Source organism: Palaemon carinicauda, chromosome 14, assembly GCF_036898095.1.
Source record: "Palaemon carinicauda isolate YSFRI2023 chromosome 14, ASM3689809v2, whole genome shotgun sequence".
NCBI classification, from domain to species: domain Eukaryota; kingdom Metazoa; phylum Arthropoda; class Malacostraca; order Decapoda; family Palaemonidae; genus Palaemon; species Palaemon carinicauda.
In genome coordinates this window covers 21,457,287-21,472,286 of record NC_090738.1, presented here as the reverse complement: position 1 = coordinate 21,472,286, position 15,000 = coordinate 21,457,287, and the positions used below count along the sequence as shown (strand labels likewise).

At 34.5% G+C, this 15,000-nt stretch overlaps 1 protein-coding gene and 1 long non-coding RNA gene across 2 annotated transcripts in view; one reads left to right on the top strand and one right to left on the bottom strand.

Moving 5' to 3' along the window:
* LOC137653128 (uncharacterized) overlaps positions 1–15,000 on the top strand; it is a 185,872-nt gene that overhangs the window by 96,807 nt on the left and 74,065 nt on the right. The window lies entirely within an intron of this gene.
* LOC137653127 (homeobox protein SIX6-like) overlaps positions 1–15,000 on the bottom strand; it is a 99,887-nt gene that overhangs the window by 67,911 nt on the left and 16,976 nt on the right. Inside the window, exon 2 of the mRNA XM_068386518.1 lies at positions 7,524–7,770. Within this exon, the coding sequence (XP_068242619.1) occupies positions 7,524–7,770 (247 nt within the window). The remainder of the gene's footprint in view (positions 1–7,523; positions 7,771–15,000) is intronic.

Here is a 15,000-nt window from a genome sequence, read left to right as displayed (position 1 = left end):
CATTAGAAACTTACTAAACGCTGACAAGTACACATGTAAATTATGATTAGTCACGGCTGTTGATCACACACATACACACACACACACACACGCAGACTCACACTCACACACACATACCCCTCTGCACTTAAAGACCTTTGGGTATTTACCCTGCGAAAACCTCTGTGGGTAAACCGTTAATGAGCGAACACTCATTTTCCCGCGCCAAGTCAGGCGTTGTGTGTTCAAACGGCCGTGACGTACGATCTCTCTCTCTCTCTCTCTCTCTCTCTCTCTCTCTCTCTCTCTCTCTCTCTCTCTCTCTCTCTCTATATATATATATATATATATGATTGGGAATACCTTAACGTGGTGAAAGAGTATCGCCATGATAAGCAAAGCTGTACTAGTCAGGGACACCCCTACTAGTTTGGTGTGCTTTGAGCGAACAGACTAAAATTGTGGTGGCCTGGTGGTGGTGTCCTTGCCTGATGATTGCCAGACTGGGGTTCGAGTCCCGCTCTAACTTGTTAGTTCCTTTGGTCAGTTTCAAGGGCATTGTCCTGCTTGATAGGGCAATGTCATTGTTCCTTGCCTCTGCCATGCATGGGCGGCCGTTAAACCTATAAACCAATCTGCACTGACCAACATGGTGATCAAAACTAGCCAAACACAAACACAAATGAAGACTAAGTCTTGTCTGAGGCCTTGGTCATGCAGTAGACGAGAAATTGCTTCATTTATATATATATATATATATATATGTATATATATATATATATATATATATATATATATATATATATATATATATATATATATATTTGTATACTTTTATTCAATGGGAAAACATCTCTCTCTCTCTCTCTCTCTCTCTCTCTCTCTCTATATATATATATATATATATATAATTATATATATATATATGTGTGTGTGTGTGTATATATATGTGTGTGTGTGTGTATGTCAGAGTATTTGCGGTGGCCGATGTGGTAACGTCCTCGACTGGTGAACGCCAGACTGGGGTTCGAGTCCCTCTCAAACACGTCAGTTTCTTTGATCGTTGCAATCTCACCATCCTTGTTAGCTAAGGATGGGGTGTTTGAGGGGAGCCTGTAGGTCCATCTGCTGAGTCATCAGCAGCCATTGCTTGGCTCTCCTTGGTCATAGCTTGGGTGGAGAGGGGGGCCTTGGGCGCTGATCATATGTATATATGGTCAGTCTCTAATCTAGGGTATGGTCCTGCTCGATAGAGCAGTGTCACTCCCTTGCGTCTGCCATTCATGAGCGACCTTTAAACCTTTAAACTTGTGGTTATCTCTGGAAAAGCACATCTCTCTCTCTCTCTCTCTCTCTCTCTCTCTCTCTCTCTCCATGGAACCATTTCCCCATGACAAACAGGTACGCGTTTCAGCCGACGAGTCCTGTCAATTCTCCCATTCTTGCCATACCAAAGCCCCGAGCTATAATAAATAGCGTTATGTGAAGGGCTTTCGTTCGAAATGGTTAGCGGAATGCAGTTGTGCGTCAACGCTATGATAGGGAATGGAACTTTGCCTTTTTTTACGTTTTTTCCAGGGAATTGAGTTTGTATTGAGGAATTGTTCATTTTTTTGTTTTTTTAATGATTATGGAAAATAAAAAAAGAATTTTATCATTCTTTATTGTTAAATTTTTAAAATTTAATTCAGTTATCTCTAACTTACAATATTTTTACGATTTTTGCATCAAGCAGTATCATATAAGAAGTCAAATGTTTATAACTGCGATATTACCGCTGATTTAATCTTAATTCAAAATTGTAATCGACATTATTGCCTCATTGAATCTTTTAATTTCCCGGGTCTCTTATAAACAGAGTTTTGTGTGATCTTTGAGTTGGTTTTCACCCGTACCTTATACTTATAGAAAAACATAAATCACTGGATGAAATGCTGTTTTTTCTTAAATGTCCCTTATGGTCCAAAATTCCAAATACTCCAAAAGTTTATTGATTCCCTGATGCAGAAAAACTTCGATGTGTATGAAAATTTAACTTTTATTCCCATAGATACAATGTAATTAACTTTAAACAGTATTAGATAGCAACATTATTATTATTATTATTATTATTATTATTATTATTATTATTATTATTAATTTATCGTTATCAATATTGTATGCATCTCTTGACAAGTCGATATGAAACACGGAAAGTTAAATCCGTAGACTTTATTTTAGATACTGTACAGTATTCCGTTAGTATTTTGCTCTATTTTTCTTTGGTTAATAATATGCAATGCTATCTAATGACCGAGATTATTTTATGCTATTGAATATAATTAACTTTTTATTAATTAGGAGTATTTTGACCGATGATATTATTGACATCATTTGTAGGCTACCAGGAATAGTGATAGAAGAAGCAACTGATGGAATTACACCGTCATCAATGAAAACTGCGATTATTATTATTATTATTATTATTATTATTATTATTATTATTATTATATTTTGCATATCTGTAGGTCCTAAATTTTGTATTTTATCTGCGCCTATCCTTGACCGTATTTTTCATATCTAAGCATATCTAAGGTTGGTGTTATCTTTTACAATGAACATTACCTACACTCCTGACCTTGGAATTCTGTGCTCAACCTGCCAGTGAAGTACTGTAATCACTGGTGTTATTGTATATATATATATATATATATATATATATATATATATACATATATATATATATATATATATATATATATATATATATATATATATATATATATATATATTTTTATACATATGTCATAACTGTGTATGGGTTGTGCTAAAATAAAGATGATTATTATTATTTTTATTATTGTTATTATTATATTATTATTATTATTATTATTATTATTATTATTATTTTTATGCTTATTATTATTATTATTATTATTATTATTATTATTATTATTATTATTATTATTATTATTATTATAAATACATCCACCAGCAACAACATCACCATTACTGTACAGTAAGTAGCTTTAACAGTTACAAACATAAAGTTTAATAACAATAGTTCAAGTGAAACAGAAGCACGCCCAGCATGACTGTATCCCTTTTCGGGGTCAAGTGGAGAGGGGCCAAGGGAGGGCAGCGCCCTTTGGAGACGAACGCGCCAAGACCATAAAGTGTGACCCGAACCAAATGTTCCTCCTGTCCCTCCTTGAGCTGCGATGACCCCGAGTGACCTGAGACGTTGTGGTCGTGTGCAGTGCGCCGAGAACAAGTGCTTTTGGGGTGGGATGCTGATGGGAACACTTAAACACCTCACGATGAAGAGTCTCGCCTTGTTTTCTAGTTTGGGTGACCTTTGAATCGTCTTATTAATGACCTTTAAATTTTCTTATTAATGACCATTACATTGTTTAATCTATGATCTTTAAATTGTCTTATCAAGGTCATTTAAATTGTCTTATTAGTGACGTTTAAATTATTTTAATTACGCCCTTTAAATTGTCTTATCAATTACCTATAAATTGTCTTATTAATTATCTTTAAATTGTTTTGATTACGTCCTTTAAATTAACGTATATATGACCCTTAAGTTGTTCTTATTAATGTCATTTTAATTTTCTTATCAATGACCTTTAAATTGTCTTATTAATGACCTTTAAATTGTTTTAGTAATGACTTTAAAAATATTTTATCGGTGAAATTTAATTGCCTTATTAATGACGTTTGAATTGTCTTATTAACGACTTTTAGATTGTCTTATTAAAGACCTTTAAATAGTCGTATTCTTACCTTCAAAAGGCCTTATTAGTGATCTTGAAAATTTCTTAATGGCCGTTAAATTGTCATATTAAAGACCTTTAAATAGTCGTATTCATGACCTTTAAATTGTCTTATTAATTAGTGTTATTTTTTCTGTTTAAGGCAGAATTCTAATTTTCATTTTATAAAATTTCCGTCCGTACTTCTGCGAAAAATGCTTCACTATTGTGAGAGAGAGAGAGAGGAGAGAGAGAGAGAGAGAGAGAGAGAGAGAGAGAGAGAGAGAGAGAGAGAGAGAGTAGGGCCATGTGCACGTAAATGTTGTTTTTCCATTTTACAAATTGCTAATACTTTCTACCATTTTCATTTCTATTTCGTTGTCTCTTATAAGAAAAACATAATAAGTTCGACATGCATCATCTGCTTAGATTTTCCTAAACAGCAACAACAACAATATTGTTTTTATTACTATCAACAGTATTAATGATAATAATGATATAACCCTTATCAGTCCTACTACTACTACTACTAATACTACTATAGTTTCAACAGCCCATAAATGCCTTAACACGTGCACTTGTTCACTTGTTTCTTCGAATTAGCGCGAAAATTTCGAAATGAAAAACAGGCTCCCCCAAAACCCAACGTGGCCAACCCTCCGAGATATATTAATGAAGTCATCCAAAACCACTAGAAAGTTTCCATTTCTTTTCGCCACCCGAAGAATCCCTGCGACCCATTTAGACGCGAACTCCCCCCCTCCCCCCGACCAGCCCAGGTCACCGCGGGGTTAAGGGAGGTCAGTTGGGGGGCGGAGTGTCACCCCCGTGATGTAGTGGCCTGAAATCAGACACGAACGGGAGAACAACCACTTGTTTCTCGCTTGTTGTGTCAGGGTCGGTCGGGAACGACCTGGCGTCCGTTCGTTCGTTCGTTCTCTTTAACGAAAATTGGGGATGGCAGGGACCGTATTTCTTAGCCGATGCCTTTGCCTGATTTTATATTCTTTGATTCATTTGCCTTATTTTTTTAGCTTTGATTAATTTGTCTTATTTTCTTAACTTTGATGCATTTGCCCTTTTTGTGTCATAGAGATGATGATGATGAATGAAGTATTGAATTATTAGCTCAAGACAGAGACGACTGGCGAAATCGAACTGAGGCCCTTTGCGTCAATAGTCGTAGGAGGAGATGATGTCATAGACTAACTCCCCTCCCCCCGGGGGGGGGGGGGGGCGTTACTAGTGAAGTAGAGATTGATGTTCGAAACCCCCTTATTTCTGTTACTGGCCTCTTTATATTGATGGACGGAATAGCCTACTATATAAGTTTTAATGTCCTAAGCCTAACGTTAAAATCCGACACTTAAACAATTGTTGATTTGAATGTAAATTTGTTTGAAATAGTAGTCGATGTTTATTAGCATTGCTATCGCTGTGATAGTTATCATATTGGTATCGTGTTTTTCTCCTTTTTTGTAAGTGGAATCTGCGTTTGCCTAGTGCTAACGAATTCAGTGTATTATTATTATTATTATTATTATTATTATTATTATCAGTAGTAGTAGTAGTAGTAGTAGTAGTAGTAGTAGTAGTAATAAAAGCCAAGCTACAGCCCAAACTGGTCAAGCAGAATGCCACAAGCCAAGGGGCCTCAATTAGGAAAGCATCCCAGAACGGAAAAAAAAGGAAGTGAGAGGCAAAGAATAAAGCTATGAAAGATAGATAGAAAATAAAAACAAAAACGTAACGAGACTCATAAAAATTGCATTTGCCGCAAAGTTATAACATCATAATTTCCACCGATACAAATTCAGGATTAGGGAGATTATTCCACCATTTAGTAACACCAGGAATAAAGCGTAGAATAGGCAAGATTTTGAAATAACCTTTTATATTGAGGTTAAAGTAATTCCATTTTCAAACCTCCGTTTTGTTGTAGCGAAATATTTTGAAGCAAATCATCATCACTCGTCAGTAAGCCAACACCAGACAGCGAATATGACCAGTTTTTACTAATGTAAGCGGTTATTGTTAGCGTTAAATTTTGCTTATTAAATCACTTACACAAGTAAGAAGTTGATGCGCAAAAACGGTATGATCATACGAGGATCTATTGAAAAGAATGGGGAACTTTCATAAGATACTACTTCTACTACTACTACCACCACTACTACTACTACTACTTCTACTACTACTACTACTTCTACTTCTACTACTACTACTACTACTACTACTACTACTACTACTACTACTACTATTGATCTAACGATAAATAGCCTAACTTGTGTTTAATTTTTGAAAGGGGATATATGGATACCACAAGGCAGAAACTATAAGTGGGAAGTAGCCATGTTGTCATTACAAGTTATATATTAAATGCTAGCGATCATAAACACGTCAAGCAAACTCTATTTAACCTGTTTAGCTGCTCCTAAGTTTATTCTGGTTAAGTAAAATGGGACATATAATGAAAAGGATTTGGACATAATAATAATAATAATAATAATAATAATAATAATAATAATAATAATAATAATAATAATAATAATAATAATAATAAATCTCATGACGAATATGGTAATTGATCACTACGTATAATTAAACGCCCTCCTCTCTCTCTCTCTCTCTCTCTCTCTCTCTCTCTCTCTCTCTCTCTCTCTCTCTCTCTCTCTCTCTCTCTCTCTCTCTCTGGCAGGCAAAAGAGAAGTCTGGCGGTTTCGAAACCTTACGGAATAGAAAAAGAGACCTGAAAATGGATCCGCACAGGTGCTTTTAGTCACATGGAAGGCATGAATTTACGGAACGCACCGAGGGGGGGGGGTGGGGTGGGGGGGGGGTGTTGTTCTTGGTGGGTGGAGGGGAGGGAAGGGGGTGTTCTCGGGCAGCATATGGTAAAATATATATATTTTAGAATTTAAAGAAAAAAATCTCTTGTTATTTCTTTGAAATTTTATTCTGGTTATTGTTTATTTCACGTATTGGCATTTGATGATGATGATAATAATAATAATAATAATAATAATAATAATAATAATAATGATGATAATGATAATAATAATTATTATTATTATTATTATTATTATTATTATTATTATTATTATTATTGTGATACTGATAATTATAATAATGATAATAATGGTGAGGATGATGATGAGTAATCATACTATCAATAAAAAGTTTGAAAATACTCCTTTACATTCGGCATAACATTTGATCTCATGGTGAAAACATAAAACAATCATTAAACGGTGTCCAGCAGAATGAGGGGGGGGGGGAGGGAACCAATCCATTTCTATTTTCATGAAAGACCGCTGGTATATGTTATTCATAATAAAAAAATAATTCAAATACGGCTATATCCAATCCTGGAATAAATGCATAGCTCTACCATGAGGATTTTATAGGCAGACACATACACACACACGTATATATATACATACATATATATATATATATATAAATATATATATATATATATATATATATATATATATATATATATATATATATATATATATATGCGCTTGTGTGTGTATTTATGTGTGGAATATGAGAAGTTACTCCCATCTGTAAAGGTTAACATCAATTATCATGTTTGACTTTGGCGAAATACCCAACCATGCCTAGTCCTCTTAAGAAATCAAAGCAAACCCGACACATCAATCAACCCTTCCCGTTTCCGACGTGTACCATTCACCCACCCACCCACGGAGCCAAGCGAAACACTGGCAACCGCAAATTGACAAGTGGACTGCTAAGTCTGTGAAGAACTGAAGAAGTCTGTTAAAAGTCTGTACTCACGGTCTGGGCGCAGGATTTCGGTCCCTCTGTCTGCGGTTCTTGAACCAGTTGGAGACCTGCGTGAGGGTGAGGCCTGTCTGCTTGGCCAGGCTCCTCTTCTCGTCAGGCGTCGGGTAGCGGTTCTGCTTGTAGCACTCCTTCAGCGCTATCCGGGACTTCTCCTTGAAGCAGTAGATGGTCTCTTCTCCGTCCCAGATGGTCTTCGGTAGAGGGTACTTCTTCCGAATGCGGTATTTGTCGACGGCGCCTGGCCAAGGAGAGGGGGGAAATGTAAAGGAAATGTAAAGCAGGTGTTAATGTTTTCATTAGTTTATAATGGGTTAGTGAAACGTTCATGAAATATGCGCGTAGTTAGTCTACTCTATTTTGGTTTCATTCATAAGCAGACTACAATCTAAAAGATTTCATTTTCCAGAACAGACAATGTAAATTCATTATCATCTAAAATGATACTTTTTGTTTGACATTTAAGGGACGCCATATTAAGAGGATCAGATTTTGGTTGCTTTGTTAAATGATTGTAGAAATGAAAAAATTAACCACAAAATCTGTTATTTGTGAAGAAATCTCATCAGGAATGTGAAAGGGGTTCTTTATTGGTTAGATTGGTTAGCATTTAAAAACGTAGAATTACAGGACCGTATGAAGATGCAAAAGTATGAAGAATCGTGAGAATATAAAAAATATATGAATGAAAGGGCGTAGAAAAGAGCAAACAAGGTGATAAAACGAGTAACAAGTTGATTAAAGGGCTTAATAGACATTGTAGTAATTGCATATAACATGAAGGAGTATTAAGATATACTTTGACTAAAAAAAAAAGGCCAAAAGCGTTTGATGCCAATCAGTTTCTGATAAGTTGGAAATAGAAACGAAAGGAGACCAGTAGCAATAAAGGTAATCAAAATAGATGAAATCCCAGTTTAAATAATAAAATAGCAAATAAGTAATCATCTAAAGCAGAGGAAAACATATGTAGGCCCTGCAGTTTTTGTACTGGCTAAGAAAATTAGAAATTTGAAGAATTGATAACTAAGAATCGGGCAATGGGGCAAGAAACCATAAAAGTGATTTCTCAAATGTATAAAGAATTATAGATGTCTGTTGTAAAAGTGATTGATATTGATTTTACTATATATTTATGTATATTATATATACGTATACACACACACACACACATATATATATATATACATATATATATATATATAGATATATATAGTAGGCAGGTAGTAGGTTGGCCAGGGCACCAGCCACCCGTTGAGATACTACCGCTAGAGAGTTATGAGGTCCTTTGACTAGCCAGACAGTACTACATTTGATCCTTCTCTCTGGCTATGGTTCACTTTCCCTTTGCCACACATGCACCGAATACTCTGGGCTATTCTTTACAGATTCTCCTCTGTCCACATACAGCTGATAACACTGATATTACCTGACAATTCTTCTTCACCCAATGGGTTAATAATTGCACTGTAATTGTTCAGTGGCTACTTTCCTCTTGACAAGGGTAGAAGAGAATTTTTAGCTACGGTAAGCAGCTTTTCTAGGAGAAAAACATTCCAAAATCAAACCATTGTTCTCTAGTCTTGGGTAGTGTCATAGCCTCTGTACCATGGTCTTCCACTGTCATGGGTTAGGTTAGAGTTCTCATGCTTGAGGGGACACTCGAGCACACTATTCTATCGAATTTCTCTTCCTCTTGTTTTGTCAAAGTTTTTTTATAGTTTATAAAGGGAATATTTATTTAAATGTTACTGTTCTTAAAATGTTTTATTGTTCCTTGTTTTTTTTCCTCACTGGGCTATTTTCTCTGTTGTGGCCCCTGGGATTATAGCATCCTGCTTTTCCAACTAGGGTTTTAGCTTAGCAAGTAATAATAATAAGGATATAAATGAATGTAGAAATTTCACACACATATATATGTACAGTATATATGTATATATATATAGATATATATATGTATATATATACATACATACATATATATATATATATATATATATATATATATATATATATGTATATATATACATACATATATATATATATATATATATATATATATATATATATGTATATATATACATACATACATATATATATATATATATATATATATATATATATTTATATGCATGTGCGTGAATATAATTCAATATAGATAACATATGTTACTATATATATATATATATATATATATATATATATATATATATATATATATATATATATGTGTATTTATATATATGTGTGTGTGTGTGTATATATATATATAGATAAATAAATATATATATATATATATATTTATATATATATATATATATATATATATATATATATATATACATATATATATATATATATATATATATATATATATATATATATATATATATCACCATCTCCTCCTACGCCCATTGACGCAAAGGGCCTCGGTTAGATTTCGCCAGTCATCTCTGTCTTGAGCTTGTAATTCAATACTTCTCCATTCTTCATCTACTTCGCGGTTTATAGTCCTAAACCATGTAGGCCTGGGTCTTCCAATTCTTCTAGTGCCTTGTGGAGCCCAGTTAAACGTTTGGTGAACTAATCTCCCTTAGGGAGTGCGAAGAGCATGCCCAAACCATCTCCATCTACCCTTCATCATGATCTCATCCACATATGGTACTCGAGTAATCTTTCTTACAGTTTCATTTCTAATCCTGTCCTGCCATCTAAGTCCCAATATCCCTCTGAGGGCTTTATTCTCAAATCTACTAAATCTATCGGAGATTGTTTCATTGTTATACCATGACTCATGTCCATAGAGTAACATCAATCTCACTAAACTGACATCCAAACTATATTTAATAAATCCACTCTCCACTTGCTGTAACTTCCCAATGTGATTCATGGTTCTAACATTCCAATTACCTATTTTCAATTTTTCTTTAGTATTTATAAACCGGGAGATTCTTATAACCCCTGCTACGCCCGGGACTAGAGGCACTTCTTTCATCTTCTCTATCCATGACTGACTAAATCCATAGAGAATTCATTGGCTAGATACATCAAAGGATAGCCAGTTCCATGTGATGCGCAGTGCCTATCTAACTAAGGCAAGTAACCCCTGCCGGTCCATACTAAAGAAGAGACCGTTTGTCCATCGCTTTAAACCCAATCCGTCACCCTGCTGCCGGTGTCTTCTTCGAGATTCAGGGAGGCATTTCCTCCATGTCCAAAGCTCTCATTACGCCACCAAGTTGTTCATCCGCTCATACGAGTATAACCGTTGGCAAACATGGATTGCTAGGATATACATATGTATATATATATATATATATATATATATATATATTTATATATATATATATATATATATATATATATATATTGATACACACATATATATACACATTACATATATATATATATATATATATATATATATATTTATTCACATATATACACACACACACACACATATATATATATATATATATATATATATATATGTGTGTGTGTGTGTGTGTATATATATATATATATGTATGTATATATATATATATATATATATATATATATATATATATATATATATATACATACATATATATATCCTAGCAATCCATCAAAAATTTGCTAATGCTTTAGAACATAAGTTAGTTACAACTCAAACACCAATGGAAAGAGTAATAATGGGAATAACACTAAGAGACAGAAAAATAGCAACATGACTACAAGGGCAAACTAAAGTAGAGGATATTCTAACATGTAAGAAAAAATAAATGGACATGGGCTGGCCATATAATGAAAATGACACATAATAGATGGACATTAAGAATAACAGAATGGGTCCCTAGAAATTGCCAAAAGAAGCATAGGAAGGAAGAGAAGACGATAGATTGACGAACATAGAAAATTTGCGGGTATAAACTGGCATAGAAATACCATAAACAGACGCAAGTGAAAGGACATGTCTGAAGCCTTCGTTCTGTAGTGAACCAGTCACGGCTGATAACACACACACATATATACATATGTATATACTGTATATATATGTATATATATGTATGTATGTATGTATGTATGTATATATATATATATATTTATATATATATATATATATATATATATATATATATATATATATATATGAATAACTAAACTATTGATAGAAACAAAATAACATAAACACATAGTAACATTGATTGTCTTCGAAAAAAAATTTAGAAAATAATAATTCCATTGGAAAAATCATGAGAATATTACATCCTTATTCATTCTTCAGCAAAGGTATTCGTGAAAATATCGTTTTTCGAGAATAGTTTTCTGTGTTTCGAAGAGCTCATATCGATTCGTACCGGAAATGGATTGTTGTACATGCCAAACCTGAAATAATTTAGTTAAAACCTTCTACTATTTCATTGCGGTTTGCTTTAAACCTCAATTACCCAACACCCTTCGCCCGAGTATCTTAGAGTTTCCTTCAAACTGCAAAGTCGAGCTTTTAACGTCTTCAGAACTTTCTGACTCCAATCCATTAATCAAATCACGTAGTTTATTATTATTATTATTATTATTATTATTATTATTATTTATTAATATTATTATTATTATTATTATCATTATTATTATTATAATCATGATGATGATGATAATGATATTTACGCTGAGTTACTATGTCCTATTGAAACAAAGAAAAGAATGGAATTTTTCGCGAGTCCTAACGGCAAGGAAAGAAAATCTGGTTCTTGAAATGGCTTCAGAAAAAAATAGCCATAGACTTAGCATGGAATTCTGAATGACTCCAGAGCAGAATCTCTGAACGGGTTCAGAAGAAAGCTTTCCCGAATTTCAAAAAGGCTTCAGAAGAAATAGCCATAGACATATCATGGAATTCTAAATGACTCTAGAAAAGAATCTCTTAATGGCGTCAGAAGAAACCTTTCCCGAATTTCCAAAAGTCTTCAAAGGAGCTCTGAATGATTCTGCCCCGAGCTTTAAATGACTTCTGGAGACTTGATCTTCATTTTTTTCAAAGGTAGCATGCAACACCTCTCATGGTCTGTATATAGCTGGCGAAATCTAACGAAGGCATTGAGCGTCAATAGGAGTAGGAGAAAATGATGTTAATGACTATGAGAAGGATTTCACTTGACTCACAGAGATCGCGTCCGGCGGAATAGGAAGCTGACTCTAAGAATTATGAGTTACGTCTACAGCGTCAATTGGAGCTCTTCGGAACACCTTCAACTACAGGTGGTTGCTGCCGAAGTTGCTGATCGTTCGTTTTATATTGCCTTTACCTATAGTAAGACACGGGCTCTTCCGTAGGCAGCCCAGCTTTGAAGATCATATGGTATGCGCCTTAAAGGATCCTTTGCTTGGGCTTTTGCGACGATGTCTTATAATAGGAGACTCATGGAAAAAGTACGAGGCTTTGTATTGGCGCAAAGACGGATTGCGGGAAATGAGGACGGAGGAAGAATGGTTCATCTGAGCAGCGAGCGACGTGTGTTTCTTCAACAGGATTGTCCCAAAATTCGACATTGAATTAAGGACGTATCCAGATGGCATTGGTAAATATATCATGTTGCTCGTCATTTACTTTGGCATGATGGTGTATGCGGAGAAATGGATAGTATTTATCTCTTTACCCATCGCCCTGATGGGTAAAGAAATGAATGCCATTGATTTCTCTGAGGAATCTGGCGAACTGAGGACTCTCGGCACTGAAATCTCTCTTGAAATCTAGAAGGAAACTGACGAACTAAGGAAAAAAGAGAATGAAATCTCGAAAGAAACTGACAATCTAATGAAAGAAGATCTTGAAAACCAGAAGACAGAAGAGAACAGCGATGAAGAGCCTTTAAACGAAGATGTCAAATAGTCTCTAATGCTAGACGTAAGTCACCTAAGAATAGAGAGCCTGCAATGCTAGAAGTAGGGCAAGTAAAAATAGATATTGAAAACCCTCTAATGCTAGAAGTATGGCATCTCAAAATAGAGGTTACAGAACATTTAATGCATGAGGTAAAGGACCTCAAAATAGAAGTCAAAGAACTTCTAATGCTACAAGAATGGCCCCTCATAATACAGATCAAAGAACCTCTAATGCTAGAAGTATGGCACCTCAAAATAGAGGTCAAAGAGCATCTAATGCTTGATGTAGAGCACCTTGAAATGGAGGTCAAAGAACCTCTAATGCTACAAGTATGGCCCCTCATAATAGAGGTCGAAGAATCCCTAATGCTAGAAGTATGGCACCTCAAAATATAGGTCAAAGAGAATTTAATGCTTGATGTAGAGCACCTTGAAATAGAGGTCAAAGAACCTCTAATGCTGCAAGAGTGGCCCCACATAAAAGAGGTCAGAGAACCTCTAATGGTAGAAGTATGGCACCTCAAAATAGAGGTCAAAGCGCATCTAATGCTTGATGTAGAGCACCTTGAAATAGAGGTCAAAGAACCTCTAATGCTACAAGAGTGGTCCCTCATAATGGAGGCCAAAGAACCTCTAATGGTAGAAGTATGGCACCTCAAAATAGAGGTCAAAGAGAATTTAATGCTTGATGTAGAGCACCTTGAAATAGAGGTCAAAGAATTTCGAATGCTACAAGAGTGGCCCCTCATAATGGAGGTCAAAGAACCTCTAATGCTAGAAGTATGGCACCTCAAAATATAGGTCAAAGAGAATTTAATGCTTGATGTAGAGCACCTTGAAATAGAGGTCAAAGAACCTCTAATGCTGCAAGAGTGGCCCCACATAAAAGAGGTCAGAGAACCTCTAATGGTAGAAGTATGGCACCTCAAAATAGAGGTCAAAGCGCATCTAATGCTTGATGTAGAGCACCTTGAAATAGAGGTCAAAGAACCTCTAATGCTACAAGAATGGCCCCTCATAATAGAGGTCAAAGAGCATCTAATGCTTGATGTAAAGGACCTCAAAATAGAGGTCAAAGAACCTCTACTGCCAGAAGTAAGGCACCTCAATATATATATATATATATATATATATATATATATATATATATATATAATGTAGCCTATATGGATATATTATTCGTGCATTTGTTGTAAGCGCTCTTAGGGTGTCAAATTACGATAGCCAAGCTTCAGTTCGGTGTATCTGATGATATATATTCTATGCAGGTTTCAATTGGAACGACTTTGATCTCGAAAGCAGGATGCAGCACTATTTTGAAGTCTGCCAAGTTTACACGTGAAATAAAGTCTTATAAAAATTGTATTATTATTATTATTATTATTATTATTATTATTATTATTATTATTATTATTATTATTATTATTATTATTATTATTATTATTATTATTATTTACTGCCGGGTTTTTCGGCGTAGGTGAACCCCATTCTGTGGTCGGATTTTCAGATGTGAATAAATTACGTTTTTATTCCTTAGTTTTCCTGAGATGGAAAGTCTTACGAAAGCTAAAAGATTTTAATAAGGATATTTTCTTTTTAATATTCCAAT